This window comes from Alosa alosa, chromosome 15, assembly GCF_017589495.1.
Source record: "Alosa alosa isolate M-15738 ecotype Scorff River chromosome 15, AALO_Geno_1.1, whole genome shotgun sequence".
NCBI classification, from domain to species: Eukaryota; Metazoa; Chordata; class Actinopteri; order Clupeiformes; family Clupeidae; genus Alosa; species Alosa alosa.
The window spans coordinates 752,505-767,534 of NC_063203.1; the positions used below are offsets into that span (position 1 = coordinate 752,505).

The following is a 15,030-nucleotide window of genomic DNA, read 5'->3' on the forward strand; positions in this document are numbered from 1 at the left end:
AATCTGTGCACTAGGCAAATGTATTGCACGTAGTGATGGATGATGCCCACAACAACAGCCTTGTCGCCAGGTGGCAGAGCTGTGGAGAGTGCAAGCTGCCCAGATGTACGTCATCAATGTTTTTTTAATCCGTTTTTATGGACAGCTGAGGTGGAAGTCTTCCGGAGCAAAGGCACAGTGTATACTGTAGTTCCAGAATATTGATGTGGAGGTGTGCACCCCAGTGGACATTCGGCCCTTGTACACAGCTCCCCAACTGTGTAGAGTGACATCCATGGACACAACCCATCTGTGGCTCACCCAGCCCAAAGGCATGTCTATGTGCAATGTGTCTGGAGAGTGCCAGAAGGCTAGTTCTGTCTAGCTTTGCTTGTTCACTGTGAGCTCCCTGTATCTGTTCCATAATAGGTGGACACGGTGGCTACTCAGATGGATTTTAAGTCTGGCGTGATGGTGAGCATTAAGCATTGTCTCACTGGCAAGTTAGAGGCTTCGTTCTTTAAGCGCTGGTTCAAAATCATATTGATCACTTAAGAATGCAGAGGGCTAGTTTATTGCGAAGTGGCCTTATATATGCAGTTGCCCTAGGAAAAAATCCCTGAGACGGGTGATTGGAGAACAGCATGACTCCCATTTGTTAACATTGTGAACTGAAAGAGAAAACCTATTTTTCCTGTATGAAAACTCTCTTAATATCTCAATTAATATATATTATTCTTTGACACCCTTTTTTCAGCCATGTTTTTGTCTTCTCTCACAATTGTTTGCAGGGACGTTCTAGGAATAGTCAGCACAATGACTACCATCAGCCACTGGAAGCTAGCAGCGCTGTTACCCTCTGAGGCAACTGACAAACTTGAACTGGACTGCCTGAACTCAGTCAGGGTAAGGCCATTAGTTCAGTAACCTGCTGGTGAATTTCTTGTCTTGGTATGCGGAAAGGGTGAACCTGAGGCACTTCCTATTCACTTTAAGTGGTGGACAAACCCAGCATCTCGTTACAGTAAGGCATTTCAGGGTCAAGTCATGGTTTTCCTGTCCACAATCGTCATCACACAATAGAAGCCCAACACATTCTTTCCTTTGCTACATTATGCAACTCCTACCTAAATAGGGAAGAGCCAATCTGGACAGAATATTCCAGACATGTTGTGAAAGTAACATTTTTATGATTATAGCAAACAAACAGTTGCATTCTAATATTTGATGTTTGATGCCCTGTTTTAGGGAAAAGTGACCAATGAGCTTTCCCGTTTGCTGGATGAGGAAGAGAAGAGTTGGAAGGAATGTTTAAGCTCAGAGGACTGCCAGATCTCCTTAGCTGATACTGTCACTCAAGTCAGTTACCAACAGGACATGTTGAACATATCTCACAGAAAATCTGTACTTTACTTGAGCATTTCATTATAAGAGTCCTGTTATAAACATGTGATGGCAAATGCCAACTAAAATTAGTTAGTTAATTATGATGATGACATGTTACTAATATAGACCTATTCATTGTCAGTATTACCTCAGTGCAATGTCACATTACCCTGGAAATCCAGAGTTCTCGCGAGAGCACAATTTGAATTTGCTCAGCGAGTTACTCTGGCAATGAGTAATGATGCTCATTACCTATGCCCATGAAACCGAGCTGCACCAATCGTCGTAGTCCAGAATCAGTCAGTAAACATTGGTCGTAGTGTAATCCAATTATGTGCAGTGAGAGTTTAAAATGGATGCTTGGTGCCGCCCCTCGAGTTGGGCCATTTTCATTACTTGTGGCCAGACCCTTAATCTTTCTAGATTTCCGGGTCTGGATTTCAAGGTTAATGTCACATAGTGTTAAACCTGAACAGGCACCTAGGCTTAACCCTAACCCTAACCCTAGGAATTCTGGAATAAATGCCTCCGTATGTGTAGCCTTTTATTTGCGGATATCAGTAAAAGTTGCATGGAGATAGATGGCCAAAGGCACATGGATATAAATCTCTTCATTCTGAGTGGTTGAATTGGTCTAATAACAATGTGCTATTATGATTGAGTCAGTGCTTTGTTTTTATTGTATGTTATCTTAAAGATGTTGCAGGAAGACCTAGACAGATCAGCTGCAATAAGCAAAGACCTTGGGGCTCGTGTGTCCCAGTGCAGTCTAAATGGGTTGGCAGACTTCCTGTACAGGTGAGATTCACCAACTTTAGAAGATGTTATATGATAACACATAAGAGCTGTTTTATTGAAGGCTTTACAGTATTGAAGTATTGGATATTGGGGTGCAAATTATTGTGGCACATGTGTTTTTGTTACAAATAATTTTCTTGATGAGGTGATTTATTCCCATCAAGATTGGATTTTTCCTCAGTGTTTTCAGTGTGAGACCAAGATAAATCATCAAAAGATTCCAGGGGTGCTAATTGTGTAGGGCTGTATAATGGTATAACATGATTTGTACCACAACAAACACACCAACAATTATTCATCAGCATGTATGTGATCTGGAAAAAGGGGTATTGACATGAAATCATTAGGTAATTTAAAAGAATTCCTCCTGATTATTGCAGACCTACGATACAAAATTACAGTATGCTATACTACATTAGAGGTGTAAATCTATAGTATTAAGTATATATTTTTTGATCCCGTGAAGGAAATTTGGTCTCTGCATTTAACCCAATCGGTGAATTAGTGAAACACAAACAGCACACAGTGAACACAGAGTGAGGTGAAGCACACACTAATCCCGGCGCAGTGAGCTGCCTGCTTCAACGGCGGCTTTCGCTTTTTCTGACCCCAAAAACAGCAGCAGTAACAGCAACTAGAAAACGTAATTCCAGGGAATTACCAGTGCATGACAATGTAAAACCTATGATGTAAAATATACAGTGGGTCCCAGTTAAGAATTGACACTTCATTCACCATCAAGGTGATTCACGCAGCTGGGTGAAATGTAAGTACAACTGCAGCCGCTTGGGGGCAGCATAGTCCGCTGTGGCGTTCTATGGTCGAACCGGACGGAGCATTCGACAGCAAGGGCTGTGATTGGCCGAGTTTTCAGTGCGTTTCTCTGTGTTTTTAGCAGCCCCTGCAACATGCTAGTCCACTGTAGCCGATAAGCTTTGTACATAATGTTAAACATAGTTTTGGATTCAGTGGCAAGATGTCTTGATTGTACAGTGCCTGTCTCTCAGTAATCTTTTAAAATGAGAGCTTCGTCAGCTGGCAGTAGGCTACTTTGTCGGCAGTCATGAGAAGTTCGCTTGCTAACAGAACATAAATATGCTGCCCAGAAACCTCGTGAATAGTTCTGATTTGTTTTACTACACTAACGAGGTTAAATATAGCCTTTGCCTACAGCATCTCCTTAATGTTAACAAAATGACAGCATTCATATGACAAAGGAAAATTAATTCGGTCACTCAAGACTGTGCCACAGCAACCAGTGTATGCTACAGTCCTACCCAATAGGCCTACTCGAAGCAGATAGAGTTGTCTGACGGTCGAGTGGGTTAATGCGCGTCTATCCAGAACAGGTCTGCAACTTTCAGGCAGTTCTGAGTTCGAATCTAGGCAGGAGCAGAGCCATATAAAGGCCTAGGCCTATTGTTATAATTTTTTGCAAGGTGTTGCTCCTGGCAATACTTGTTTATAATACGTTTGGTGATTAGGCCTAGTTGATAGCTGTTTTTGGAACACTTTAAACGTTCTTTATAATGAGCGCATACGGGGAGTAAAACGACTGTTACGCGCTGTTACAACTGTAGGCTACAATGATTGCAATACAAAAATATGCGCGTGTTAGTTTAGTTAGTTTTGTGATGTTTTGCACTTTTGCCTCATGTGTTTTCAGGTTTGAGGGCTTTTTAGGCCAGATTGACCTTGGTTAGACTCTGCATATGTTATTTCTCCGTATGGAAAATAAAGTCAATTTTCGACACACGTCTGTTATTAGTTCAATAACAAGTGTTCCTTGTTAAAACATGTGACTAGTGAAACTCAAATGATTTTAGAAATATTTAGCCAAAGCCAAAAAGTGTTAGAGAGAAGGAGAGGCGCCGGTGCAGCTCAGATGTCTTCTTAATTTTCCTTATTCTTTAGTAAAAGGTGCAGAACATTATTAAACATTGACTAACGTTTCGATGTTAGTTAGTCAAAAACATCGACACATTGAAACGTTAATAAACGTTAGTATAGTAACATTAAACGTTAGTATTTTTCCATTTTTCTTTTTCCTCGCTGTCTTAGGAGGAGCTGCAGGGCCGTCGCAAGGGGGTGCGAGGCCCTGTGCAAACTTGACAGATCACTGATCAGTCACTGATCGCAATTTCAAATTTCGGGAAGCTTCGTTCAATCTTTTTAAGTTTTGAGTGCAGTAGGCCCCTATCTGCCCCCTTTGGAATTATATCTCAAGCCTATTATAAGTTCCAGTGCGTTATGTCCTGGGATTCGACGTGCTCAAAAAAAGAAAAGAAAAACACTTTTTTATAGATGGTTATGAGGGAGCAATATGAGTCTGAACTCCGTGTCATTCAGACTTAACCCTCTTGTTGCTTTGATATCTTTTTTTCGTTGTCGCTTGAACGCCGGCAAGCAGGCATGTTAGGTTGCAATTTAAGTGAAATTTCTACAGTAGGCCTACAACATGCAACATGCTTGTTAGGCTGGGCTACTGTCTTGTACAGGTAAATGTTCAACAATTGCTGGTGTGCAGGCTATAATCAATTAGCTAAATCATTTGTCCAGCTGTTCGTGCTACATTGAAACGCAAAAGGTGCTTTGATATCTTTTTCGTTTGAACGTCGGCAAGCAGGCATGCTGCGGTTGCAATGAATGAGGATAATTGGTTTTATCTGCAGATTTTATTTTTTGCATTATTTTGAATATGACTCGCTCCAGTCTCAACAGCACGTCTACTTTTTTCACACGCATCTAAGTTCTAACACACATCCCCTCTCGCTTTCTCTCTTTCCATCCCTGTGCACGGGGCTTTCTTAAAGGAGCTGCACCATTTTACAACAATTGCATCTACATTTTCATATTAGAATGTTTTGTCTGTTTAAGTGTAAGCTTAAACTACCGTGATCAATTTAATGCGCTTATTGTTACACTATCAAATCTATAACTGTGACAAATAGGGTATTGTGGAAATTGCAGTAAATCGCAAGAGACAATTTCTCACGTTGAGCACACAAGGGGGAGGGACCACGATCCCTGAACAGTTATACTTACATGAAGTAACTACAGACAGAACAAAGTGCTGTGTTTAATATAAACGGTGTGTAGAACCACACTTAATAACAAAGGTGAATTATGCCGGTCACATTCACTACAGTATAAGATATATAAACTCACGCTATTGTATTATCATATATCTTTGGTAATGGCTCACTGCGTCATGGAAGCAGTTAAGTCAAGTCGCATCAAAAATAGTAGTGGCAGAATTCCCAAATGACACCTTGTGGTTGTTTGTGTCAACTGCAGTTTGTGCCATTTCTGCTGAGAAAATGGGGTGCGTTATTAATGAAGGAACCCGTCCAAACTTAACTGGGACCCACTGTAGTGTTAAAACAGCTAACTTAGCTAATGTTTGCTAGCAGTCATGCTAACTATGTTAACCATGTTACTTAGCTAATGTTTGCTAGCAGTTATGCTAACAATCCTATACAGATTAGGGGTTCGGACTTGTAACCGGAGGGTTGCTGGTTTGAACCCCGACCAGTAGGCACGGCTGAAGTACCCTTGAGGAAGGCACCTAGCTCCTCACCGCACCCCGAGCGCCGCTGTAGCAGACAACTCACTGCGTCGGGATTAGTGTGTGCTTCACCTCACTATGTGTTCACTGTGTGCTGATCGGTCACTAATTCACAGATTGGGATAAATACAGTGACCAAATTTCCCTCACCATAAACATGGTTAGCATAGTTAATATTGTTAACATAAGTATTATACTCTTTTGATCTTTTGGTCACTGTATTTAAACCATAAAGAGTATAATACTTATGTTAACAATATTAACTATGCTAACCATGTCACTTATTTAATGTTTGCTAGCAGTTATGCTATGCTAACCATGTTACTTAGCTAGGTTGCTAGGCTGTTGCTAGGGTATTTGATATGGTTGCTAGGCTGTTGCTAGGGTAATTGTGGTGGTTGCTATGCTGGTTGCTAGGTTAATCATGTTGGTTGCTATGTTGGTTGCTAGGTTGTCATCGTGGAAGAGGTTGATAGGTTGTTGCTAGGGCACTTGAGGTGGTTGCTAGGCTGTTGCTAGATTAGTTATTGTTGTTGCTGTGCTAGTTGCTAGGTTAATCTCATTGATTGAGTAACTATAGCAACCGCCACAACTACCTTAGCAACACCTTAGCAATCATCTTAATGACCCTAGCAACAACCTAGCAACCACCACTATAATGTCAGCCTAGCAACCACCATAGCAACCAAGATGATTACCCTAGCAACCGTCATAGCAAATGCTTTATTTTGCATAGCAACCACCATATGTCCCCTAGCAACAACTTAGCAACCATCTGAATTATCATAACAACAACCTAGCAACCACTACTATGTCAACCTAGCAACCACCATAGCAACCAACATGATTACACTAGTGACCAGCATAACAACCACTTTATTTGGCATAGCAACCATTATATGTACCCTAGCAACAATATAGCAACTATATCGGCATTATTTGTTTTTACTCTGTATAATATTTGACATAATATTTTTTGCATTTTCATGCACTAGTAATTCCTTGGGAATTGCATTTCTAGTTGCTATCATGATGTCATAATAGCCAATGTTAAGTCTTTAATTTTAAATAGTTTTTAATTCATAGTGTAAAAAGTATAAAAGTTACAAATATGAAAAGTCATAGCAACCTGGTCCATTTGAAGACCCACGTTACCAAGTTTGAACGAAGGTTCTAGGTTAAACGGTTGAAGAGAAATTGTGTGCAGAAAAAGCGGTCAGCGGAATAATAATAAAATCCTGTCAATGCTGTCATATCAAATTGGAATTTTGACTCATTGACCTGAGACTGAGAGTCATGACTGGGATTTAGTGTGATGTCAGAGGCAGCCAGATTTTGATTCAAAATGTCTAGGTATTTTAGGGAGTTCATATTACTTCAAGGTTCATAGGGCATTTGGAGGAAAAACAGCCCCAAAGCAACACTGACCCTGCATCATATTTAACAGTAGGCATCAGCATCTTTCTATGTTCACCAAACAACCCTTGAGTGTTTGTTGCCAAAAAGCTCAATTTTCATTTCATTTGTAGTTAAATGCCTTCTAAATAATGTATTAGTATGGAGGTTGAATCTGATGTTTTTTGGAGATTTGGTGACTTCAAGCTGCTACTTTTTTACTCTCCAACTGTGATCCTTATGGATATTTTTGCCTCACCATCTCACCATCCTCCTCACTATCTCATCATCCTCCGCACTGTGCATCACTGACAAGACTAAAGTATTGTGAACTTTGAAAGTGTACAGAGAGGTACACACAAGACCTGTTTCTGAAGGAAGCACATTGTTTGACTTTGTGTTCCAGTAATGTCAAATCAGTGGGCATGTTCGACTTCTAGCGTTGTGCAGATCTGGCTGAACGGCATGTTTGAACGCGCCCACTTATTATGACCGCCGGCGCTTGGCCGGCGGTCATATAGGTTTAGTCAGATTTTTTTTTTTTTTTTTTTTTTTTTTCGCCCCACATTTCCGTCAATGATTCCCGGACACTGAAAGACCGGGTACCGCGAAACTTGGTGGGCATGTAACCCCACATGGATAGCATGGAACCATCGTTTTTTTCGTTTTGATCTGTAGCCCCCACTGGACTAGACCCCGAAAGGAGGGTAGGGGCGAACCGCCGTTTTCTGTGAATATCTCAAAACCGTGGGGTTTAGGAGGACCTTTTTTGTATGTTGATCTCAAGGGGCCATGTCAATCCATTCCATAACCACTCATTTCATGTATAAGCCACCTAGTTAAACACAAAAAAGTAAAAATGAGGTGTTGTAATTGAAGGTATCTGTGACCTAACATAGTCAAAACTGCACGAAATTGGAAGTGTAGGATCATTATGACACCCTCTGTATGCACGCCAAGTTTTGTGGAATTCCGTTCATGGGGGCCACACAATAAATTAATTTATGTTACTGTACACCAACTGGCCTGTAGGTGGCGGAGACAGTTTTCTGTGAATATCTCGAGAACCGTAGGGCCTAGGAGGTCCACCTTTTTTTGTATGTTGGTCTTAAGGGGCCATGTCAACCCATCCCATTACCACTTATTTCATGTATAAGCGCCACCTAGTGAAAAATTAAAAAGCAAAAAATTAGGTGTTTTCATCACAATATCTCTGGCTGACAAGGTCAAAACTGCATGAAATTAAAAGTGTAGGATCATTATGACACCCTTCGAATGCATGCCAAGTTTTGTGTACTTTCGTTCATGGGGGGCCACACAATAAATTAATTTATGTTACTGTACACCAACTGGCCTGTAGGTGGCCGGAGACAGTTTTCTGTGAATATCTCGAGAACCGTAGGGCCTAGGAGGTCCACCTTTTTTATGTATGTTGGTCTTAAGGGGCCATGTCAACCCAGCCCATTACCACTTATTTCATGTATAGCGCCACCTAGTGAAAAATTAGAAAGCAAAAAATTAGGTGTTTTCATCACAATATCTCTGGCTGACAAGGTCAAAACTGCATGAAATTAAAAGTGTAGGATCATTATGACACCCTTCGAATGCATGCCAAGTTTTGTGTACTTTCGTTCATGGGGGCCTTACAATAAAATAATTTATGTGTACATTTAGTGGCCCATACACCAACAAGGATTCGGGACACTGAAAGACCGGGTACACAAAACTTGGTGGGCATGTACCCCACATGGATAGCATGGAACCGTCATTTTTTTTAAGTTTTTGATCTGTAGCCCCAGCTGGACTGGACCCCCCAAAGGAGGGTAGGGGCAGACACAGTTCTCTGTGAATATCTTGAGAACTGTAGGGCCTAGGATGACCATTTTTTTCCATATGTTTGCCTCCAGGGGTCATGTTAACCCATTTCATGTGCACACATGTGCTCAAACAGATACACACACACACATACATTCACAGTAATCATACGTATGACACATACTCACACAGTAGACATATGTACGCTTGCATGCACAGGCACATACACAGGCACACACACAAGCACGCACCCACTCACACACACACACACACACACACACACCCACACACATAACATAAACATAACACAAACAATCAAGAATTTCTCAGAATTATGAACAGCCAAGATGGAGGTGGGGTTGTATAAAATGAATTTTACATGTGAAATCTATGAACTAATCATGTTTTGGTACTTGTTGTCTAGCAGATACCAGTGAGAATTGAGTGTGCAATTTGCAATTTAGTGAGACAGTTGAGACAGTTAGAATCATATAGGCCTTTCAGCGTGATTTCTTTTTGTGGAAAAAATGTGCTGGACTGGGCGGCGGTCATATTTTGTACCGCTCTGCGGTACATCTAGTTTGACACTACTATTGGACATTTTCAGCCAGTTTGGAAATTGGACTAATTTAACATGATTTTTTATTTTCTATTTTATTTTTTTACTTTTCATTTGTTAATTTGTTGTGTGTCTTGTATGTCTTGGTGTCACGGGTAGGCTGGCTACTACGCCGCTACATCCGGCTTCTTTTGTGTTTGTTATTTTTTAAATGTATTTGTCATGTCTTGATGTCACGGGTTTGCTATGCCACTCCTTCCGGCATCTTTTGTCTTTTTATTATGTGTCTTGTACGTGGAACGCTTTGGGTTGCACTCTGTGCGGGTTAACTGCGCTATAAAAATTAAACTGACTTGACTTGACTTGACTACCGCAACCCAGGTTGTTTTAACTCCGGATTTTTCCTTTAAGGAGGTTTGTAATACAGAGTCCACTGCTTAAACACATTCAAGCCTTCGCAAGTCAGCTGATGCTTGGAACGGGAAACATGAAAACTAACAGTTTAACACTTAATATCATCTGGTCCTCCTTGAATGCCTAGAAATTGTGGCTAACATTTCTCTGTGGCTGGTATGTTTATTTGATATATTATTTCTGGTCCTTAATTAATAATCTCCTATAAATGTTTCTATAGCTTCCAGAGGAAAGTTGAAATGTTCCTTGAACCTCTTGTGTGGGAATTTGGAGAAGATGGAAATGGATACATTTCTACAATCATTGCGCTGGTCAACTGCTGTCCATCTTTTAGGTTTGTTGGTGTGCTTTGCATGGTCAGATGTTTATGAACATATACATTTGGAGACAATGGTATGGACTAAATGTGGATGGGTAGAATTACTGCATTGAAGTACCATTATGTTTTGATCTGAAACAAGCAAGCTAACTGCATAAAAGGCTTATAAACACCATAAACATTAGCACTGACAAATGCTTGCTGATATGCTATGATATGCCTATGAAAACACTAAAAGTGTCAATTGTAGCAGCATGCACTATGAACAGGCTTCCATGCTGCAGAAACCACACAGTGAAAATAAGTGGTGATTGCAATATTTGTATATTTATTGCTTAACTCATTGAATGCCAAGCTGTTTTCGGAAGCTTTGTCCTAGAGTGCCAGCAATCTAGACCATTGTTGATGCTTTTTGTACAGCCACAGCATATTCTGTGTTATAGCTATGAACACATACAATGGCTCGTTTAAAAGGTGAGACTTTAAGCTCTCAGTGGGTGCAAACCGTGTATTTTTACACGCCTCTGTTCCTGAGAAATCCCAAGCTAAACAGTGGCTAGTTTTTATCGAAATCGCTGTTTTTTTCTAGAAATGGAGATATAACGTCTTTCATGAAGTGATCAGCAAGACCTGGCGAGACTGCCACCTAGTGATAGACCCACGAAAATGGCCTGGTTTTGAGATGACGTGCATGCGTCACTGATTCGACCCAAAGCGGCAACCGAGTTATGATAAAATGTCCAGATTGTGTGTTTTCATGAGTTTTCGATCGTCATATATTTAATTTCCATTCATCACAGAGTTCCCAAAATCACATATAAAGTGTGTTAGAGTGTCTAGTTTCGTAATTTTAAAAAAAGAAGCTAAAAACGTAATATTACGTTTTTGGCACTCAACGCATGGGAAGGAAAAACGTAATATTACGTTTTTGGCACTCAATGAGTTAACAAATAGCATTTTTGAACATTTAGGGCCTGAGGATTGTATCATATTCCCCCAGTGATAATTATAGTGCATGCACAGTAAAACAAGGGGTAAGATGTGATCAAAGGTACAAAGTGGGCAGAGTCAGGTGTCTAGTGAAACTAGTGAAAAGTTTGGTTAAAGCCGGCCAATAGCATTGTTGAGCATTACGATACCATTAAAGTGAATGTGCTAGACGCGATTACAGTAGTTTGTTTATTGCAATATTGCTGTGGGCTTGGATTTTATCCTTTGTTTAACCAGGGTAGTCACATTGAGACAAATCTCTTCCAAATGAGCCCAGGCCAAGAAAGGTAGCACTTAATAAGAAGGAAAACAAAACATACAACACAAAATTTAAATTTGTTTTCACCTATAGAGCGCCAAAACATTACACATGTCTCATGACGTTTCAGAGTGTTAAAACGTTCAGAGAGAGGAAAAACTCCCTCGAATTGGAGATACATATAGGAAGAAACCTCAAGCAGATCTACGACTCAAGGGCCTGATCCATCTGCCTAGGGTCAGTTACAGGGCAGTAAGGTCTGTGTACATGCTAAATGAAAGGTTAGTTAGGTGTAGAGAATAGAACATGGTGTTTAAAGCCACCTGAGGTAGATGTTACAAAGAGGTAGGATGGTTACATATCCAGTATGATAATACATGAATCCTATTTAGTGTCAGAAAGTTCAAATAGTCCAGTGTAGGGAATGAATTGTCCATAGGGATTAGGAGTTGTCGTAGGGCAAGTAGTGGGTCACTAGGCTGTGCGGGCCAGGAGTCCGGGTAAGGGGACAGCAACAGGCGATGGTAGGGCAGTCATAGGGATGGGACTTCAGGTGCGATTAGGGCCAAACACAAGGATGGCTGATGGCTGGTAATGGTTTACATCACAAGTGAGGTAAGGGGGGAAAAAAGAGACATATAGAGTGGATTAGTATTGTTAGTATTCATTAGTCATGATGGTAGTCATGATGGTTAGTATTTCAATGGTACTATATAGTGTTATACTAGAGAGAAAAGGCAAGAGAAGGAGAGTAGAGAGAGAGGGGGGGAGAAGAGGGAGTTGAACGGCAAGACAGAGAGAAGAGGTAGGAGGGACAGTTTAGCGAGAGGGAGGGAAGAGAGAAGATGGGTTGTACGGCGTGACACATGAAAAGTCCATGACAGCGCTATACTATAGCAGCATAACTAAGGCGTGGTGAGGGGTAGTCAGCACCAGCGCAGGTATGGTCAGTGATCACCATCGCACGCATGACTGGGGTGCCAGCCACACGACGACACAGCAGGGTGGTCCATTCCAAAAAACCCTGAGGTGGTTGAAGTTCCACACTGCACCATACCTAACTATGGGAAGCACTAAAGAGGTATGTTTTAAGTTTAGACTTAAAAATAGGGAGGGTGTCTGCTAATCGAATTGAGGGAGGGAGATTATTAAAACACAATTAAAAGTACAAATAGGAAACAGAATAAAGAAAATATAGCAAAATGTAAAAGCATTCACAGTGATAAGTTAGAACATTTTCAATACAACATTTAAAATCATTGAATTCAACTTCAGCTTTCTCATCCTCTGCTGATTTACTGATGATCCGTAATATGCCACCTCAAAAACGTAGGTATAAGAATTGAGACTTGAATTAGTGAATGAATTGGTGACACCACTCACGTTCAAATTGATAAATGCCCTGCTTTCCAGCAGCATGAAAGAAGATTTGCTCTTGGGGTCCCCCTACAGTTGAGAAGGACAATAATAAATTAACTAAGTGTGCATCTTTTTCAACAAACTATAAGCATAATTCCTATACAATATAGAGAGAATGCACCGACAGCAGTCTGTAGAAAGAGAGCTCCGAAGTAGCCTGTCTATTTGTACTCTACAGCCTATAGCATAGCAGCTCTTTTCCATTTCGATGCCTGCTCAGAGTGTTGCAGGTGCCGTTCGCCCTATTAAGAATTTATGTGCTATCAAAATGTTTTTGGAAACATCATTTTAAGGTAAAAAAGCCTTTAATGTAGCAGGCTAAAACGGCCCTAATCTAGTAGGTTTTTCTGAGAAGGAAATCAGAAACTTGCTTTTAAATTTGATTTGCATAGGCTTATTTAAGCTGCAAACCTGTCAAATGCTTCTTTACAGCTTTCATGGCAATGGAATGACTTTAAAGGAGATCAATTCCTGAGAACTTCATTGTTTGTGCACTGATCCATGTTATGTTTGCGTGTTGTGTCTTGCTTAGTAATTAGTGTTAGTTTGCGCGTCATACAAATTAGAGCCTGTTGTGTTGCTGTTTTTATTGCCCCCTGAAAGTGATGAGCAAAATAAGTTTTTGGTCAGACATAGATGAAAAGCTTGAATTTAACCAAGTAAATGATGACGCACACTTGACTTTACAGGGTGTCTGTTTTGTTTTGCTTGTCTGTACTACAGTATGTGACCCTGTGTGTGTGTGTTTACTTCTCTGTGTGTATGTGTGTATTTAAATGTTTTGGTGTGTTTGTGTGTGTGTGTGTGTGTGTGTGTGTGTGTGTCCATACACAGGAAATTTGTGCAACAGTGTCAGCGTTGTGAATCTGCTGCTAGTGCAGACTCTGCTCACAGAGCCAATGCTTCCCTGGATAGAGTCGTGAACCTTGGAGTGAGACTTTTAAGTGACAGACTTTTTGAAAATATTAGGGTAAGTGATTATGATATGCTACAAAAATATTGCCTGAGTAAATTAGATCATTAGCAACTTTGTAAAACAGCTTAAAAGATACTCAGGTCAAACAACAACCTAGGGTCTATTGTTGGAGGATAACAAGTGTAAATTTTCATTTGGGACCAAAATAACAATGATAGGTGTAGTTTTGAATAAAACTAGAATATGCATTTAATATGTAATAATATGCAACTGAATTGCATCAGAGCCTTATGGAATAATATGCAACTGAATTGCATATATCAGAGCCTTTGGGGGCAACTTAACTACGTCAAATTAAATGGCTCTTTTAAGCCATTAACTAGGCAATAACTCTGGAGGCCATGATAGGTCATGCATGACTCAACTCTGGCCTTGTTACTTAATATTTTTAACCATTAGGGGATTTATTATTACGCATCTGCTTTTTTCTGCCATGAAAGTGGTTGGGCAGCAAATACTACAAATCACACAAAAAGTGAAAGTAAAAGTTCATCCACTTCTCTTGAAATTTGGTATACATCATCTCCAGAGCCAAATCTCCAGAAACTGGTCCCTAATGCCAAACACTTCACAGTACCCAAAATTTGAGGTACAGCACCCATAGGTTAGACTTAGCATAGCATTTGGCTAATATCTACGTTAAGCTAAGCGGTTTTCTGGTCCATGAAATAGAACCAATATTATTGTCAATTTAAAAACATGTATTTTTTTACCATTACCGGAATGTGTCAAAGATGTTGCGAAAATATAATAGCGGGGGAAAACTCACAAAACATCATTTTATTATTATTTTTGACCAACAAACCAACCAGGAAGTAAACTGAAATGACCATGGGAACGTTTGTAGGGAAGTCATTTCCTGTCCAGGGGTGGGTGTCACTCCCTGATGTGAGTCGCTACCGGATGTGAGGCGTGCATGTTCAGATTGATAGGTTTACGGCATAACGCCAAAGGATCTGACTGCAAGCAAGTTGGGCGCGCCTGTTTTATACTGAAATTTGTGAAATCCATAAGCTATCTATAATTGTTATTGTAGGTCCATTTTTATTATATTTATATTACAGAAGTCTCTCGTTAGCAGGTTCTTGTAGGCTACTTCAGCCTCTAATCTAGAACTGACAGAGATCATGTCGTGAAAATGCGATGCCTAACG

General features: G+C 40.4%; 1 protein-coding gene across 4 annotated transcripts in view; it reads left to right on the forward strand.

The window, feature by feature from the left end:
- The window catches only part of exoc3l2b (exocyst complex component 3-like 2b), a 166,775-nt gene that overhangs the window by 109,818 nt on the left and 41,927 nt on the right, over positions 1–15,030 (forward strand). For all 4 annotated transcript variants that reach the window (XM_048264542.1, XM_048264543.1, XM_048264540.1 and 1 more), the window contains 5 exons: positions 771–885; positions 1,228–1,338; positions 2,063–2,163; positions 10,135–10,248; positions 13,736–13,871. In XM_048264542.1, the coding sequence (XP_048120499.1) occupies positions 771–885; positions 1,228–1,338; positions 2,063–2,163; positions 10,135–10,248; positions 13,736–13,871 (577 nt within the window). The remainder of the gene's footprint in view (positions 1–770; positions 886–1,227; positions 1,339–2,062; positions 2,164–10,134; positions 10,249–13,735; positions 13,872–15,030) is intronic.